Below are 17,347 nucleotides of genomic sequence, written 5' to 3'. Positions count from 1 at the left end.
ACCATTCCTGTTGGCCTTTGGTCTCCATCCACCCCAACCCCTGGCCAGTGGTCCAGGAAACCATACAATATGCATGCCCTTGTCTTCATCCCTGTCCCAAGCGCTCAGCTCAGTCGTTACCAGCACTGGGAAGCTTCTCAAGCTTCTGATGAGCCAACCAGCTGCGCTCCAGCCGTTTGCCTCCTCCCGCCCCATCTAGTGCACAGGGGAGATGGGGGGGTGGGGGTGGGTAGAAAGCCAAGGGCATCAGCACTCCCACCTCAAGGTGCCTCGGAGGCCACCCGACGCTCTAATACCCGATTGGCCGACAGAACTCAGGGCGCAGATCTGGCCACCCCAAATGTCTGGGCTAAAGCACCATGGGCCCAGCGCCGGCGGAGATCCCTAGTGGGCCCCCCGCCGCAGCTTAAGAGCCTCCAGGCAGGACAGGCGCTGCTCCCAGCAGGGTTGTGGAACAGTAGGGCAGCCCAGAGCAGCCACAAAAGATCCAAAGAAGTATTGGGAGAGAGGCATGCCCACCACCTAATTCCCCCCTAGGAGTCCCAGCCTTAGATCTGGGGATTTCGTGGGAACAGGGATGGCTGAGCCAGTTCTGGAGAAGCTCCCAAGATCGCCCAGCTCCATGGTGGATCCTGCTTTTCCACTACTGCTTCCCAGCCGCGGGCAAGGAGGAAAAAAGTCCTGGTTCTCCCCAGGGCAAGGGGGAACAGGAACCCCATGCTGTCCCCTCTCTTGGGCAATGCTACCCACCCCCGGCAGCCCGGCAAAGCCCCTCTCCCTGCAGCCCTGGAGACGAAGTGGATTTTAAAGCAGGACACCCGTCCTGTGACGATTCATGCCCAGAGTTTCTTTTCCTCTTCCTTTTTTCCGGGACAGATCAGAGCTGCCCGATTTTTCTTTCGAAGCTACAAGCCTAAGTAGATTTCTTTATGGGGCCTCAGATGGGGGTGGGGGAGGTTGGTAGGAAATACAGAATGTGGCCCGTCTACATCGCCATCACTTTATTGTATTGTCACCGTTAACTTAACTATAAATACTACGGCGGGGAGCGAGGCGCCGGCCGCCTCGCACTTCGGGGCTGCGAGCCCCGGCGCGACCCCGACCCCAGGCGCCGGCCCTCCCGGCTCTGTACACTATTTACAGCTCCTCGTTCCTCTTTCTCGACCCCCTCCCGCAAGGCAGCGCGTGTGCAAGAAAGTAGCATCGTCTGTCTGTGCAAGTCCTTCGAGTTAGGCAAGAGCCACAGCCGGCCCGCGGCCGTCAGCTGTCCGAGTCCAAATCGCTTTTACCTTCCTCTTCCCTCTTCTCGGGCGACGCCTTGGACGACGTCTTGTTCCACTTCTCGGCGTTTTCCGACTCCTCCGACGAGGACCGCTTCTGCCGCCTCCATTTGGCACGGCGGTTTTTAAACCAGACCTGTTGCGCAACGGAGGACAGAACAACAGTTAAGATCAAAGGCGCGCTCCCCCCACCCCGGCGGCCCCGGCACCCCCGGCACCCCAGGGGAGCCCTCGGCGGCCGCGGGTGACGCCGGCGTGGGCTCGGAAGCCGGGGACCCCGCACGCACGCCCACAAAAGGACGGGAGACTCGGGCCCGCTTCCGCATTTCCCTGCAACTTCCTGGGCCTAAGGCGCCCTCCGGCAGCCTCCGGGCCGCCGCAGGATGTCGGTCAAGTTCAGGGAGCCCCGAGCCGAGCCCGGCTGCAGAGCCGAGCTAACCCGGCGGGGGCCCGATCTCGCCGGCAAGGCCCGGCAGGCGCGCCCACCTCCACTTTCTCCTCGCGGAGGTGCACCTTCCGGGCCAGCTGCTCGCGGGTGCCCACGTCTGGGTACTTGGTCTCCTGGAAGAGGTTCTCCAGCGCTTCCAGCTGCTCGTCGGTGAAGATGGTGCGGTGCCGCCGCTTCCGCCGGCAGTGCAGCTGGTTGAGGAGCTGCAGCTCGGTGCGCGACAGCGTGCCCACGTTCATGTAGGGCAGCATCTGGTGCGGGACCGGGGACACCAGCACCGAGCCGGGGCCCTCGTAGCCTGCGACAGAGGACGCACGGTCGGCCGGCTCCCCTGCCACTGCGCACACCGCCCGCCCGCGCGCCGCGACCCGCTCCCCCTAGAAAATCCTTTGCAACGGGGCGCTGCGAATGGGGGGCGCGCGGAAATCGGAAATGCAGGGCAATGGGGGAAGCGTGCTAGAGCGTCCACCCGCACACTCTCAGGGCCAGTCAGAGGATCCCAAAAGCCTCGTCTCCCCACGCAGCCACTAAGTTCCAGTTTCCTCTAACTCTCGCCTTAAGTTTGCAGCAAGTGTACAAAACCCCCGTGCCGGATCGACCAAGAAAAAAGAGGCGTGGGGGGAGAGGGGGGAGAAGGTTCGTGTGTGCAAGGAGAAAAGTTAGTGCAAAAAAATGGAAAAAGCCAGCGCCGGCTCCAGGGACCGAGGACCGCGGCAAGAAGGCCGGCGCGGGCGCGACCCTACCTGGGGGCGTCGGGACGCAGGAGCACTGCTGGGCGCCCAGCGGCGGCACGGCCCCGCAGCAGGCCGGGCCCACGGGCGCCGCCTGCACGTGCAGCTGCCCGTAGAAGTAGCTGTTGTAGCCGAGGCGGGAGCCGCCGACCGCGGCCGGGAGGCCCGCGCCGCCGGGGGCCACGGGGCGCGGATAGAAGGCGCCATAGTCCGAGGAGGCGCCGCCGCCGCCGCCGCCGTAGAGCGAGTCCCCGTGCAGGGCCGGGAAGACGACGGGAGCCGCGGCGCTGGGCGCCACGGGCAGCACCGAGTCTTTGCAGCGCGGCCGGGCGGCCAGGATGTTGTCGATGCTGAACATGCTGGCGGGCATCCCCGAGCCCCGCGCCGGGACCGGGGGGCGGCGGGGAGGCGCCGGGGAAAAAGCCTCAAAAGTTGGGGGGGGTCCACTCTCCTCCAGCGGCCGACCAAACCGAAAGAGAGCGCGGGCCAGCGCGCAGCCCCGCGCCCCTCCCCGCCCCCTGCGTCCGCTCTCCCTCCTCCCGCCCTCCCCTCGCAGCGGCGTTCGCCGAACTCAACCCGCGGGTAGGACGGAGTTTAGACCAGCTGAACCTCTTGTTGGTTTTATACTGAGTCGACGTCATCCTGGATTTAGTTCCTGGTAATATGCAGATGACAAACAGAACCAGATTTGGCCCTTTCTGCTCCTTTGGGTGGGGGGGCTTTAGGGAAGGGGGAGGGGAGAGGTGCCAAGGGGAGGGGGTTGCGGGGGCCAGAAAAGGGATTGTGGATTGCAAATTAATGAAATTAACCTAATCTTTCCCATTCAGCGGCCCCGCCGCGGGCCGGCCGAGCTGGGCGGGCGTCCTAATTGCTCCGGTTAATCTCATTAATTCCATTGTGCGGCGCAGTTAACAACTCCCTCCGCCCGACCTCTCCGCCCCCACCCTTTTTTCTCAGATTGGGTTCTATTATTGGGTGCGATTTCCTCTGCGAGAAACTCCAATTCATTGTGGCCAGTTTTACTTTGGGGCTACTTTTTGCCCCATTTCGGAACTTGTTTTGTCTTAGAGAATGCGAGGGGCTGCGTCCTCTCTCAAGCAAGATTAAAAACTCCGCTCTTCTTCCGGACCCCCAAGACCTCACCGTCAAATTTCACCTCTATTTTTTTTTTTTAATTTCGAGGTTCTCTCCCGAGTGGAACAGAGTAATCCCACCCCCAACCCTTTTGTTTTTGCAAAGGCCAAAATTTGTAAAGGCGAAATGGACGAAAGAGGTGCGTTATGGTTCTTAAAATATGTGTCTATTTTTTCGCAGTCACTTTGGGTCTGACTACCATAGGAATCCGTAGGCCCTTACACAGCAGAGACCAAATTAAAATTCGCCAGCAAGAGTAGCGCGCACAAGCGATGCTTCCAGCTGCTCCCTGCGTGGGTGTCGGTAGGTTTTATGCTTTATCTTTCGCTTTCTAAAAAATTATTCTTGCAAATGGGGTGTGTTCTCTCCCATCCTATTTTTGCTTTCAATCCAAAATCCAGAAACGGGGCTTTGGGGATTCCCCACCCCTTTTCCCAACAGTTGAGTCGCATTCTCCCCATCCGTCTCGGCAGCCCCCTGACTGGGACAGGCCCCCTAGCTGTCCTTCACCCGACAGGCCCGGGCTGGGCTCCCCAGCCCCGGCGGCCTGGCCGAAGCCGGGCTCTGCTCGCCGCAGGCGGCCGCCGTTGATTCGCGGGATCCTCGGCGCCGCACTGCCCGTCCGCCCGAGCTGCCTGCCGGAGGCGCATCCAGCCCGCGACCGTGCGCAGGCGGCAGAGCGCCCTTCGAGAAGGTAGGCGACGGTGCGCGCGGAACGAAAGCAGCCCCCGAGGTCCTTGCGGGCCCGGCGCAAGCCCCAGCCTTGCAGAGATGTCCTTTCTCGGCCCTTCGCGCAGGCACCTCCAGCCACTCCCGGGGAAGGGGTAGGGCCGAGCCCCGGCGAGACGGCCCGAGGGCCGGGTTGGGGGCAACTCGGGTTTGCCGAAGGAGGGCCGCCTTTAACTCAACGCCCATCTCTCCCTGTTGCTCTCGAGCTAATGAACAGGGATCCCCGCAGGGTTGTCTGATGTCGCTTCAGCAAGGCCTCTCTGTGGGCTGCTTTCTCCCGGGCGGTAGGGCAAAGGGGAAAGGGCACTTGTCAATTGCTGTTCCCGGGTCAGAGGAGTTGTGGCGCGGCGGTTAGGTCCGGCCGGGGCGCAGAACTCGGGCGGTGCGCGGGAGCGGCAGGGGAGAAGCTAGGCGGCGGTGCTTTTCCTAGGCCTCCCTTCGTGGACCTCTGCACCCTCAGGCCCACCCGCTCGGGGCCCAAGAGCCTTGCTTTTTTGAATGCTGAGCAGACTAAAAAGTTGTTGTAGGGGGAGATTAGGACAAGACCGGGATGGGTCTCAGTTTGGGGAGGCAATCGATTTTTTTTTTTTAACACTAGAAACCGCTCCCAGGGGACGGAGTGTGACCGTCCCCTTCAGAGAGGTCAGGTCTAGGGAAAGAAGTGCAGCGCTTTCCCTTTGCTACTAACTAGGAATAGAGGCATTTTTTCCACTCCGGGAGACTTAAAAATCACCGGTTTCCGGGCACACATTTCCCCGCCAACCTTTCCTGGGTCTGATTCTGCAGGGCAACTGATGGAAGACAACTAGGGGCTGCGATTCCTGTAGTGAGTTGGCCGAGTTTGCGTTCGGGGCTGGGCGCTCTGGGCAGCGCGTGTTTGAGCTGAGTCGGGCGGAGGCAGAAAAACCGAGGCCGATTCCTCGTCCATTTCTGTGAAGGTGCTCAGACCAGCAAGGCGCCAAGACCTCAGCCAGATTTCTAAAAAGAGCGCTTTCTAGGTTTTAAATAAGACAGCCTCCGCCACACACATGTCATGCCTCCTTCCACTTGGTACGTTGTTCTTTTTAATAATCAGATTTAGCAAACCCCTGGACTTCGCCCCTTGCTTTTCTGCAGTGCGCTCGCGGTACCATCCGATTCCTGGAAGGAAGAGCACTGTACAGGGAGTCTGAGCGTCAGAGTTCTCGACCCAACATTGCCACCTTACAAATTATCCCTCCTCTCTAGGTCTCGGTTTTTTGTCTTTTTGTTTTTGTTTTGTTTGGGTTTTTTTTTTTTTTTTTTTAGTTGATGGAACCAACGCCAACACTCATTGGGTCCCTTACAACCGTAAGAATTAATGAGGATAGAGAATTGTCGCCCGTTTGCCAAGGAGACTGGGGGTAGACTTTGGGGCATTTTTCTAGTTCTTTTCATTGGGGCAAAGGAGCTTGCTATCCCCACCCCCTCCCAGGGCAGGGTCTCTATCAGCTAGGTCCAAGATTAGGACAAGGGAGTCTGAAAGCTCTGTCCTCCAGCAGAAGGGACTTTCTGGGAAGAGGACACAGGGACCCAAAAGCCGCTCTGCCCCAGTTATTCAGCCAGTTATTCTCTTTCTCAGGGAGCTCACCCCCTGCGCGGCGGGGGCTCCCCATCCCGGTTGCCCTTCAATCTGCAGGCTGCACTGTGCCCGCGGGGAGGCAGGAGAGGGGGAAGGCAGTCGGCGGTGCGGGAGCCCCGCGCTGAGCATCCTCCGCGGGCCGAAACCCACAAGTGTCCGCCAGGCACTAAACAAACAATCATCTACCTCGCGAAGCCAGGCGCAACTGGAATAACAAATGCAACGCACACAAATTGCCTGCCTCCTGTTCCTAAGCGATTGTTTGTCGGCCCCGCAGGCACCTCTCAGCATGGGAGGACCGCGAGCGTCCGGAGGCGGCCAGCAAGCGCTTAGGTCGGACATGCAGTAAACACGCCGCTGATTTTACTTATTATCACCCAAACACGATTTCACACAAAGCAATCACCATGCCAGAAGTCTAGGAAAATGGGTTTGTTGAGGAGTCAGTCGCCCCGGTAATAGCCCTCATTTTTAATATATTAAAGAATAGATCAGCGGATTCTGAGTGCGTAAGGTATACGTGCGGTTCGGTATCTGTCAAGGGCTTTTTATTCCTCCACAATCATCGCTAAATTAATTCATAGCGCATAGATTAAATTGCTTCTCTGATTTAAAGCAGAGTGCCCAAATTTGGAGTGTGCGTCTGGCTATTGCCACCCGCCCCAAGAGATTCTCGTCCAGGAGGAAACTGTCGCCCACGATCCTTCCGCACAGCACGCACCCATGGCTGTAAAAAAAAAAAAAATGCACGTGCGGTCTTAACTTCTTGCGGTTTCGGGAACTTTCTTAATTCAGCCTCTCGGCCGATCACAGCTTATAATCGGATGCCCTTAAGAAGGATTTTTCGTGGCATGGGCAAAAAAGCTGACGTGTCCTTTTCAAAGGTAGGGGACCCCCCTCCCCCAGGGAGAATTAGCTGGGTCGGAGGAATGAGGAACAATGAGCAGACCCGGCTGCAGCCGGTGCACAGCATCGAGACCCCATCCAGCCTTCATAGCGCAAATCGGCTTTTTTTTTTTTGGTCTGTAGACGGGCTTTTTAAAAAAAAATCCAGTGCCTCAAAAATGGTGCTCAAACCCCGGTCCGTGGCCCTGCTCCTTGGAGGACACCTCCGGTAGCCCCAGGGGGTTTTCCGTGTCCGGTTGGGTGGGTGGAGTACAGCTCCAGGTGCAGATACCACCCCGCTAAGGGGCAAGCATGCAAGGGCTGGATCTTCTGCAGGCAGTCAAGGGCGATGGAGGGACGCTTACTAGCCGAGTTTTGCTCAAAGTTTTGCAACATTCCAAATAAGCACTCTGAGCCCCTGAGGACGAAATAATCAAGGTGTTAGGAAAACTCAACATAACTCGGGGAGGGGGGGGCGGGTGGGGGGAAGAAGAGGCTGTCAAAAAATGACGTCTTCCCAAAGCATCAGGAAAAAAAAATAGCTCCGGGTTTCCAGGGTTGCAGAAATACACTCTCAGCCGAGCTGTTTACCAAAGTTTCTTTCAAAGTGACTTGCACCGTTGCTTTCGCAAATCACAGAATGCAAATGACGATAATTTGTTCTCAGTGGAACTTTCTCTTGAAATGATTAGCAAAGTCAATCATTTGAAAATTAGAGCGAATGCACAGACGGGTCCCGCAGCCCCTCGCTAACCGATATCAGCTTCTAAAGTTTTCATTCATGTAAACCTCATTAATGAAGATCTTTTATTTAAACGTCAAGGGGATTTGAAATTTAGAGTAAATTATGAAGCTTGTATGTCTAGCCAAGTCATGGGTCAAATGCATTTGTGAAAAACTGCTAAAAGAGCATATGGTTTTGAATTTTTCTACAATGACTAGTGTTTAAATAAATTGCTTGTACTGCTTAACTTCATGTGTAATTTTGACAGAAATTGGCCTATAGCCTTTTGATATGTAAACATTTCAGCCTTTTATGCGGTATAAAAAAGACACTCGCTTTTTAGGATCAGCTCAGGCGGTCACCCTGTAATTCTGAAAGCTGTGGCACCTACCATTACATTCTTGCTAGATTTCAACTTTCCAGTGGCAGCCTCAGGGAGGGAAAAAAAAGGGAAAGAAAGAAAGGATATTTCAAAAGCAGTGTCCATTTGGGATTAAAAGCTACAAATGAGGTGAGAACGTGCCACTTACTATCTGAAAGAAATGGATAAACCATAGTTATTAAAGAACATTTTCTGTCATTTTTCTTTAAGCCAGCCCGTCTGAGGGGACACTTAAGCAGGGCTGGGACTGACTGCCTTATCATTAAATGCTTATGTAGAGCTGAGCCAATCTGTCCAACACACAAATAGGTGTTAAAAATCTAGGTATCACTTCAGGACGTTACCAGCGAAATGGCTCCCGTGTCACAGAATCCATTAAGATGCAAAAATCACTCCGTCTGGGAAGAGAATCACCCGGGGGTTCGGAATCACTGGACACAAATGGCGGGTCTGAGTCATGCACGGGGGTCCTTCGCAGCGGGAGGCTGTCGCTGGGGATTGCAGAGAGGGCAGAGGGCACAGTTCAGAGAGCACTCTGGGTTGCCAGGCAGTTCTGAAACACACTGATAAATCTGCATAAACCCATTTGTTGCTAATATCTCTGTCTCCTGTAAACAAGCTTGGGATGTGGATTGGAAGGCCCATCGCCCAGAGGGAGGGAGACAGAGCAAGGAGCCCGGCCCCTGAGGTTACCCAGTTATCCCAGTGCTAGACGGGGCCAAACCTTGACTTGCACCCTGGCTTGGCAGCCACCTCGCCTTCCCCTCTGTTCTCCCTGTCCTACCCTATTTATCCTATATGTCAGCGTTGTCCTACGCAGACTTTCCCGAGAGATCTCTCCCCTCTGTGAAGTTTTGGAGGAACTAAGGGGAGATAGGAAGCAATGGAGACAGGTTTCTTTGTACACAGTTGAGCCACGGGAGCAGACTGAGATCTTCTTTATAGAGAGACTGTCCTGGGACAAAGCCGTGATGCAGAAAAAAAAAAAAAAAAGGCTGACCCAGAAAGACAGGAGGTGTTTTATTTACATTTCTTACGCATTCCAACACATCATACTGTGGTCAGCAAACCGGAAAGGAAAGGCCATATTTCAGAACATAAAGAAGGCACCAGACTTTTTTTGTTTTTCCTGAGCGTTCTACATTCTTGTCTAATTTCTTCTGTCCATTTTGAAATGAATAAGGTAATTTTTTTCTCCCTATTAGCTGTCGTTTTAAAGTGTTTAGAAAAACAATTGATTAGCTAATAAAATATTTCCGTAGCTTTCAGCTGCTTAACTTTTAGGAACTTATCCCAAAAATGTGTTTGTGATCAAAATTAGCTAGGCAAGGGATGTATTTGGGGTAAGAGAGGAACACTTAATACTTAAAAGATAATTTGAGAGGTTGAGGGCTTTGGGGTTTTTGTGTTTTGTTTTGTTTGGGAAGGAGAGAATATTATGAAATAAAACTGAAAATTAGAGGAAAAGATAGCCGCGTCTGGGTGGTTGTGTTAGTGTCCGGAAAGGTTAGTATCAGTGGAGATATGTGTCATATGAAACTTTGCTAGCGCGTTCATCTTTTTAAGGAGGACTTGCTAAAATGGTCATTGGGCAGCACGTCCTCTTAAGATCTGGATGTAAAATGTGTAGCAGGTAGCCTTGTTGGCTCTTTTTAAACATCAGAGTGAGGAGACTAACAAGCGTCTTCCCAGATGTGTCTTGTCCTTCAAAGCAGTCACCCACCAAGGGAGGCTCGGATTTGCTCCAGCATCACTCTCAGTGGTGGTTTTAAATCGTTTCCTGAACTCCAGAAAGGGCCCTTCCGTGGGCCCATTCATTCCTGTCTGCCTTTTAAAGAAGCAGCCAGACTCCCTTGTCCATTGGTTATATGCAGAAATCGAGGCTTCTGAAGCCTCCGGAGTCAGAGTCATGGGGAGTGGGGGGAAGAAAGCCACTTTCGGAGGTCACAAGTCATGTCACCTGCTCAATCCCACCATCCAGAGGGTCTGATGCTGTCACTCAACCTTCACTTGGCTTTGCCATGGGCAGAGGAGGCTGATAATTCAGATCACCTCTCTGTCCCTGAGGGGCGAAAGGAGGAGAATTCCCAGAAACAACCTCAACTTTCCATTTGTTTGATTTGTGTTGGGGCTTTTATTATCTTTTCATAGCCAGGAGATCAGGAGTTGGGGAATACACTGCCTTATGTGTGTGCATGCGCGCACACACACACACCTTCCCCCAGCCCCCTGCACCTTCATCTTGCACACTTGGTCATTTCCGGGCCGGTGAACCCCAATACCAGCTCCTTGGTCACCTTCTTTTTGGAGCTTGTGTTTATTTTCTTGTTTGGGGTATCTGCCTGCAGCCAGGGACGAAAACCGAATGATGCTGGGGCCGCGAGGTGGATTTGGTTTCACTTAGCAGTAACATTCTTTCTGCAGACCAGAAGGTCTTGGATTTAAAATCACAAGAGTCCATCTCCCCTGTCATTGGGTTGTTTGTAATTTATGTATAATGGGGAAAAGTAGTCTGTTTGTAGTAATGATAGCTTGGGGAATTGAGTGTACGAGCCAAACATAGGACAGTTGAACTGAAAAGAACTCCTCTTGTCTACATGATACCTCGCAGGTTTTTTTTTAACAGGTCCCTGAAGAACATTTCATTCCCCTCCCAGAAGCTTTGTAGATAGGGTCATTTTCAGCTCTGCCTGGTAGGTCAGCGCAATATTTGCAAGCAAAATGCTGGCTGGCATCAACAGACACGGTCAGTGCCCAGCCAATGAGGATGCTTTTTATGAAACTCTAGGATTCTGGAATTATTTGGATCTTAAAGGATCTCCAGTTGACTTTAAGACAGGAACAGAAGTTTTTGATAATGCTATCCACATTCTGATTTAAGCTGTGGCCATTCTTCCCCATCCCCCCCCCAAAACCCTCAGAAAGTAGCTTTCCAATTTCAACTAGATGATCAAGTGAATGTTTCACTTGAAATCATTTTTGAAATAACTTGTTCACCATTCACGTCCTTCCATAAAACAGCAGCAGTGGACTGGTGATGGGTATTAAAGAGGGCACGTTCTGCATGGAGCACTGGGTGTTATGCACAAACAATGAATCATGGAACACTACATCAAAAACTAATGATGTGATGTATGGTGATTAGCGTAACAATAAAAAAGTAAAAAAAAAAAGAGCAGCAGTGGAGTGGGTTGCGTTCAGAGCTCTCTGCATGTCAGGGTGAGCTGGGGAGGAAGGGTGGATATTGAATATGTGTGACAAATGCGCACCACTCCATATTTCAGGGGAATTCTTTATTGAATATTTCTCGCTCGGGAAGCTGGAGTGGCTGTGAAATCTCACTCCTTGGATCTCTGTCTGGGCTGACCTCCTCTCGCAACCTAGTAACAAATTGCCTTTTTATGGGTTCCTGTTCTAAATGGGAGCAAACATCTGCATCCCGGGGCAGAAGGCAGTGGAAACTGGGATTGAGGATCAGCCATGACTATGTCTAATTAGGACAAACCACCCGGTCGGTTGTTCTAGAAAATGGGGCTCTGGGCTGCTCATTCTCTGTGCCTTCTCTGCCTCTCTTCCCCCCCCTCCTATGTGGCCTTCTCCTGTTGGCTCAGCGGGGCCACACTGGCTTCCCTGTCCAGCTGTGTGGACATGGCCTCTGCCACTCTGAAGACCTGGAGGTAATCATTGGGGCCTTCCTGGGCTCTGGAACGAGTCCTCCTAGAGTTAGAGGTGTCGGGGCTGGGACCCCCTGGGCAGAACCAACATTGATTCTGTTCCACGTGTCCCACCAGCTGACCACCGGCCTTGGCCCAGGGAGTGTGCTAAGTCACTTGTTTAAGGAAAGAATACATTTTCACCCCTTCCCCCACGCCACGTCTTTGCTTCTACATCCCCCCAAATTCCAGGCTAAAGACCATTAGCAGGAGAGTGTTCATTAACCATGGTGGGTGCTCTCCTGAAACAGATAAAAGAGCAGGCAAGGAAGAAGGTCTGTCCACCCGTCTGCCCAGACGCTGGCTGGGATCATCGTGTGGCTAGCGTGTGCACAGGAGTGTGTTGGCGTGCGGGTAACCTTGTGTTTCTCCAGCCACACCTGCTCACATGGAGGCCGACCGTCACCTTTGCACCTGAGGACTGACACATCTGGGTGGAGTGGCCCATTGTCCTCTGGGAGGGTCGTGAATAAAGCGCAAAGACTCCCTAGACTGGCCTGGCTTATGTCTCCACCGGAGCCTTCCTTTTCCCATCTGTGAAATGGGAGAGCAGTCAGGAAACAAGCTGGAACCGCCTCTCAGCGCAGACATCTGCTGCTCTTCAACATTAGTTTGAGTTCTGGCTGGGTTCAGGGAGGATGCATCCCCATTTCCCAGGGGTACAGCCTGGGGGGGGCGCAGAGGGGGTCAGAATCCAGTTCAAGGCCACATGGAGAGGTGGGGGCAGAGCTGCCTGGGCAAAGCTGGCCTTCCGTGATGCTTTCGTCCTGCTCTTGGGTAGTTGAAAACACAGCCTCTTAGAGACGTAGGCAGTGACAGGTACCGCTGGTGGGCCTCCCATAGGGGCCTCTTTGAAATCTGCGCTTACCACTCCCTGCCCCTCCACACTGACAAAGCAAGTCAAGGAGAGACCCCACGGCGAAACTCTAGGCCCTTTGCCCTTCATCGCAGGAGAGTCATGTTGAATGCTGACAAAGCTCAGCTATCTCTGTCTGGTTCCAGAGCTCCCAGTTCCAAGAGCTGCTTCCCGCTGTGGGTGGTGTGGTGGCTAGAAGTCCAGGCTTTTCGTTGTTAGGCTGACTTCAGTTTGCACGCTGTGTGAGCGGGAGCCAAATCCCGTCACCTCTCTGAGTCTCAGTCTTGGACTCTGTAAAATGGGGATGGTAGGATCCCATGCTCACGGCAAGTGAGCGTGTGCACCCACCGAGCAGCGGTAGTCATTGTTACGGTGCAAAATCCTTCCCACGTTAAGGGACATTTACCACGAGGGCTCCCCAGCTCTTGTGCACAGTTTAAGGAAGCTATTCACCAAGGGACAGAGAAGCATAACTACCTGGAGCCCGGTAGATAGAGGACTGGGATTTTGCTCGCTGCCAAACAAAAGCTTCAAATCCTATCCTGGGGGATTTCCCAAGGAAAATGGTGCATCACTTAGGAATTGCAGTTCTCCACCACCTCATGGGATTCTCAGATTAAAAGCAACCGGGAGCCACAGGGCAGGGCCGAGCAACTCGGCTGGCCTGATGAAGAGACCGAGGGCCAGAGAAGTCTAATGACTTTGCTCCTGGTCTCAGAGGGGAGGTCTCAGCACCATCAATTCTGGTTGGGCCTCCTAGTAGCCTGGGGCTCCTTCTATCAGACCCCTCCTTGTGCAGCCTAGCCTTTTGCTTCTTCAAACAACCAGCTACTCCAATTCTGCTGTGGGAAAAATCAGGGTGGCTTCCAACTGTGGGGAGTCTGAGAAGCTGAGGGACCACTTGCTGGGAGGGTGGGGTCCTCCGGAAAAGCTGCGCACACACCTCCCAAGGAGGAATCTCTGCCTCCCAAGGAAGCCAGTGTAGAAGGGGCAGTTTTTAGGTCAGAGTTCACATGTAACCCCAGGCCCTATCCCTCTTCATCCTCCTCCTCCTCCCCACCACCCTGCCCCAAACCTGTTTGGGCGTGACATATATTATTCATACGCTAACTTACTGAAGATTAAGATTTAAGACTCCTGAGTAAATCCACCCGAGCGATCCCCTCCACTCATACTACACACAGGGTCTGCGGAAGGATATTCATGAAGGATGATGAAATTCATTGGGGGCAACCTAAATGTTATAGGTAGCGTACTCATTAAATATACCAGTACGCACGCGTCATAAATAACCACGCGGCCACTGAGGAGAATAAGTCCATCTTATATGTACTAATATGGAAAGATCTCCAGGATGTCTTGTGGAATAATAAAGACAAGTTACAGAACTCTAATATCATGACTCTGTGTGTGTGTGTGCACGCGTGCGTGTGTGCATGCGTGCGTGCTCACATACACAGCCCAGCAACATTGACTTTGGGCTCATATGAGTTAATATTTGGAAAGCAGAGCAATGCACGGAACATAGTGAGTGCTGTATGGTGTTTGAGAAATAAATCTAAACACAAAAGAGAAAGATCTGGAAGGTCTGGGATTGGAGTATATGCTTAAAGAGGACTGGAGTCTTATTGTTAATGTTTTTCTTTTGTACAAAGACACAGCATCTGTGTTTTACTTGTGAAATTAAAACTAAGCATGAATCCAAACCCAGTATCTACAAAATCTGAAACTCCTTTCCTCCTCTGCACAGGCCGTGTTCCAAGGAAACAGCACCAAGGTCAAACAAATAATGGGATAAGCGACTCCCCCCGCCCCCATCCTCATTTCCTCAACTAACACCTCATCACAGGCAAACAGCATCCTTGGAAATGAGTCCCCCTCGCTAATGACTTGCTCCCCTGGGTTCCTGGACCATGGCTGGGGGCGTGAACAGGAGGGGAGTCCTAAATGGACACATTATGGTTTTAAAGTCTTAAGACTCAATTCTAGTCCCCAAACTTGCCCCCATGTGTGTAAGTCACTTCTCCTCATTCTGCAATGGGGACCCCAATCTTTGCCATAGGTACCCCTTAATTCTTGAGAAACAAGGGGAGCAAGTGAGCATCATTAAAATTATAATCATCTTTGTGCCTGGCCTGTTGTAGGTGCTCAGTGGATGTTTGTGAAACGGAGCTGAAAATCATTTATAAGGAATTAAAATAACAAAGGAATTGCTATTTTATAGCATGAAATTAATATCTTGATCTTTCAAGTTCATATTCGCAGTGCACTCATTCAACAGCTATTTATCGATTGCTTTCTGTGTGCGGGCCACTGGGCTACGTGCTGGGGAAGAAAGATGAACATGAAAAAGTCCCTGACCTCATGGTAAGTCCCTTACACTCAAAAGAGATTGCCTGTAATAAAGAGCCATGGCTAAGGAGAAATAAAGCAGGTGATCTTAGCTATGGGGGTGCAGTGAACAGGACAGGAAATTATTGTCACAGTATGTGTTACAACAGACAGAGCACAAATGTCTGAGTTACACGGAGTCGCAGAGACTCATAACTCAGATGGAGATGCCAAGTTTGATTTAGATGGGTCTATAGCCACAGATCCTGCTCAGGCTTTTTCTAATGAGCCTGCTTGATCTTCATTTGACAATCAGGGACTGTAACTTTGATGTCCGGACGCTGTGGACCGACCACCATACTCAGACCTGAGCTCGAATCCTGATTTCAGCAACTGCTAGCCAGGTCACGAGGGGGCCAGGGCAAGGTGTCAGGGTGTCAGAGCCTCAGGATTCATCCGAGTAGGATCACTTGTTAGGACTGCTCTCGGGGTGTTGTTGGACAGATGAGTACTTGGTGCACGGAAGGGGTTCAGCCAGTGGAAGCGTTCTGGCCGGGGCAGGAGGGGCAGCAAGATACCTGTACCCCCACCGAGGCTGGGCACTAGATGGGAGCCTGGGGACGCTTTCTGCATTTTTCCAAGACCTTAAACACCTTTCAGACTCAAGGCAGTGAATGGATACTCAATGTGACTCAGAAAATTCACCTCAATCCTCTTCAAGGGGAAAGATAAAGAAGATCTTGATAGTACTTCCTTATCTCTAATATACTTTAAAGGCCTTTTAACTTGCATTATTATCCTCATTTGCACATGAGGAAATGGGATCCCGGAAGATTAAGTGATCGTACAGATTGTAAGAAAGCAGAAGTATTAGACAAACCCGCATCTCCCTGAAGCCTGTACTCTGCATTCAGCCCTTGGCGAGGCAAAGAGCGGATGCCGAGAATGGAAACTTCCAGCACGGGCTTTCTGTGTTAGCTTGCTCGGAGTTTTTAAACCTCCCTGATCCTCAGTTTTTGCATCCATAAAATGGGGCTGGTAGTAGTCCTGTCCACATAGGCTGTTATGAGGAATAAAGGAGCCAATTAGAAGTAGCTTTCACAGGCATGGTGGCCCAGAGGGTGATGCTATGTGGAAAAACATAATTCACAGAAGTTGGACTCTTATTAGAGGAAAACAATTTACCTGGCTCTCACTTTCCTTCATGTGCACATGAGAGACTGATAGAGAATAGGTCTATGGCTACGTTGGGCTAAAGCTCTCATCACATCAGAATGAAGGTGCTAAGTGGGTATGTCTGCACAGATGTGCACATGACTTTGACATGGTGCTTATTAGCAGGTGCTAAGGTCGGGTTAATGAAGAGATGCGGTGGGCAGGTGAAACCAGGATTTGAACCAGGCACCTGGAGGAGAGTGGCCTGGCCACCTTCTCCACCATTCTGCTTCCCAATCCACCGAGACCAGTCGAGAAAGGGGTGTGGTGGCACTTTGTAAACCGCCCCAGGGGACTCCAGGTCTGAGAATCACTGCCCTACCCTTCCCCCTTGGCAGCAGGTGGGACAATGTGGAGTGTTTAGAAGTGGGTCTGACCGCAGGTGTGGGATGTGGCCAGATCCCTTCAGCTCTCTTCCTCTCCAGAAATGGGCTGTGGCAGCGCACCCACCTGCGCCTGGAGGGCAGATGACACAGACAGACTGACAACCGGGCCAGAAGAAGAAAAACATGCCTACTAGAGCTGACGTAGAGTTACGGCTGCTAATGGTGTTGGTGTTAGAGTTAAGGATAGGGCTACTTTTATGGTTGGGGTTAGAGGTTTGACTTAGGGATCTGGTGTAGGCCTGGAGTGAAATCAGAGTTAGGGGCCACCCCTGGGAGCCGCATGAACCCCGGGATGAGAATGAATGGACCTTATTGGCTGTGCATCTCCCAGGATTGCTGCAGAGTTAACTCAGATGACGTGCTTGGCATTTACTGTATTTTGCCAATTCTGAGATACACTTATTTTGTTATCCACACTTCAGCACATCCAATGTTAGGGTTCGACTTAAATACCTGATGGCATCAATGGGCAGAGCATTTATAAAATAATGATGCATCTTACGCTGGAGGGCCCCTTCGGTTAGAAGCAGTGCACTGTATGGTTGCTATTATTGAGCCGCTGTCCTTGGCTCACCACTCAGCTCAGAGGAGTTGCCATGCCCCTGTCCCCTGGGCCCTAGGGTCCCATCATGATGATAGCAGGTGTTGCATGGTATTTTCTGCTCACTAGATTGGTACTCTTCTAGTCAGTTCCTCCCTGGTCTTCCCCATAGCCCCATCCCTAAGCGCCCCGCTCCCCTGCGCAGTGCCTAGGGATCTGATAGGAACCACAATGTCTGTAAAAGCTGCCATTTGTTGAGCACGTAACAACGAGTGAGGCATTCGCCAGAGGCTGTGCATTTATATTCTCATTTATCCCCATAATAGCCCTCAGAGGTAGGTGATAATATTATCCCGATGTATGGGTTAAACCGAGGCACTGAGAGTTTAAGG

At 52.3% G+C, this 17,347-nt stretch overlaps 1 protein-coding gene across 1 annotated transcript; it reads right to left on the bottom strand.

The window, feature by feature from the left end:
* Positions 1 to 986: 986 nt before the first annotated feature.
* Positions 987 to 2,914, bottom strand: GSC (goosecoid homeobox). Its single transcript, XM_034992260.1, has 3 exons — positions 2,472 to 2,914; positions 1,767 to 2,026; positions 987 to 1,416 (listed from the first exon to the last, which is right to left on the bottom strand). The coding sequence occupies exons 1-3, from the start codon at positions 2,827 to 2,829 to the stop codon at positions 1,261 to 1,263; spliced, it is 774 nt and encodes a 257-aa protein (XP_034848151.1). The 5' UTR covers positions 2,830 to 2,914; the 3' UTR covers positions 987 to 1,260.
* Positions 2,915 to 17,347: the final 14,433 nt, after the last annotated feature.

This window comes from Mirounga leonina, unplaced genomic scaffold (assembly GCF_011800145.1).
Source record: "Mirounga leonina isolate KUSES-001 unplaced genomic scaffold, KU_Mleo_1.0 Mir_82, whole genome shotgun sequence".
In the NCBI taxonomy this organism is placed as follows: Eukaryota; Metazoa; Chordata; class Mammalia; order Carnivora; family Phocidae; genus Mirounga; species Mirounga leonina.
Note: the sequence above shows the minus strand (reverse complement) of the source record. Positions and strands in the feature narration are given on the sequence as shown.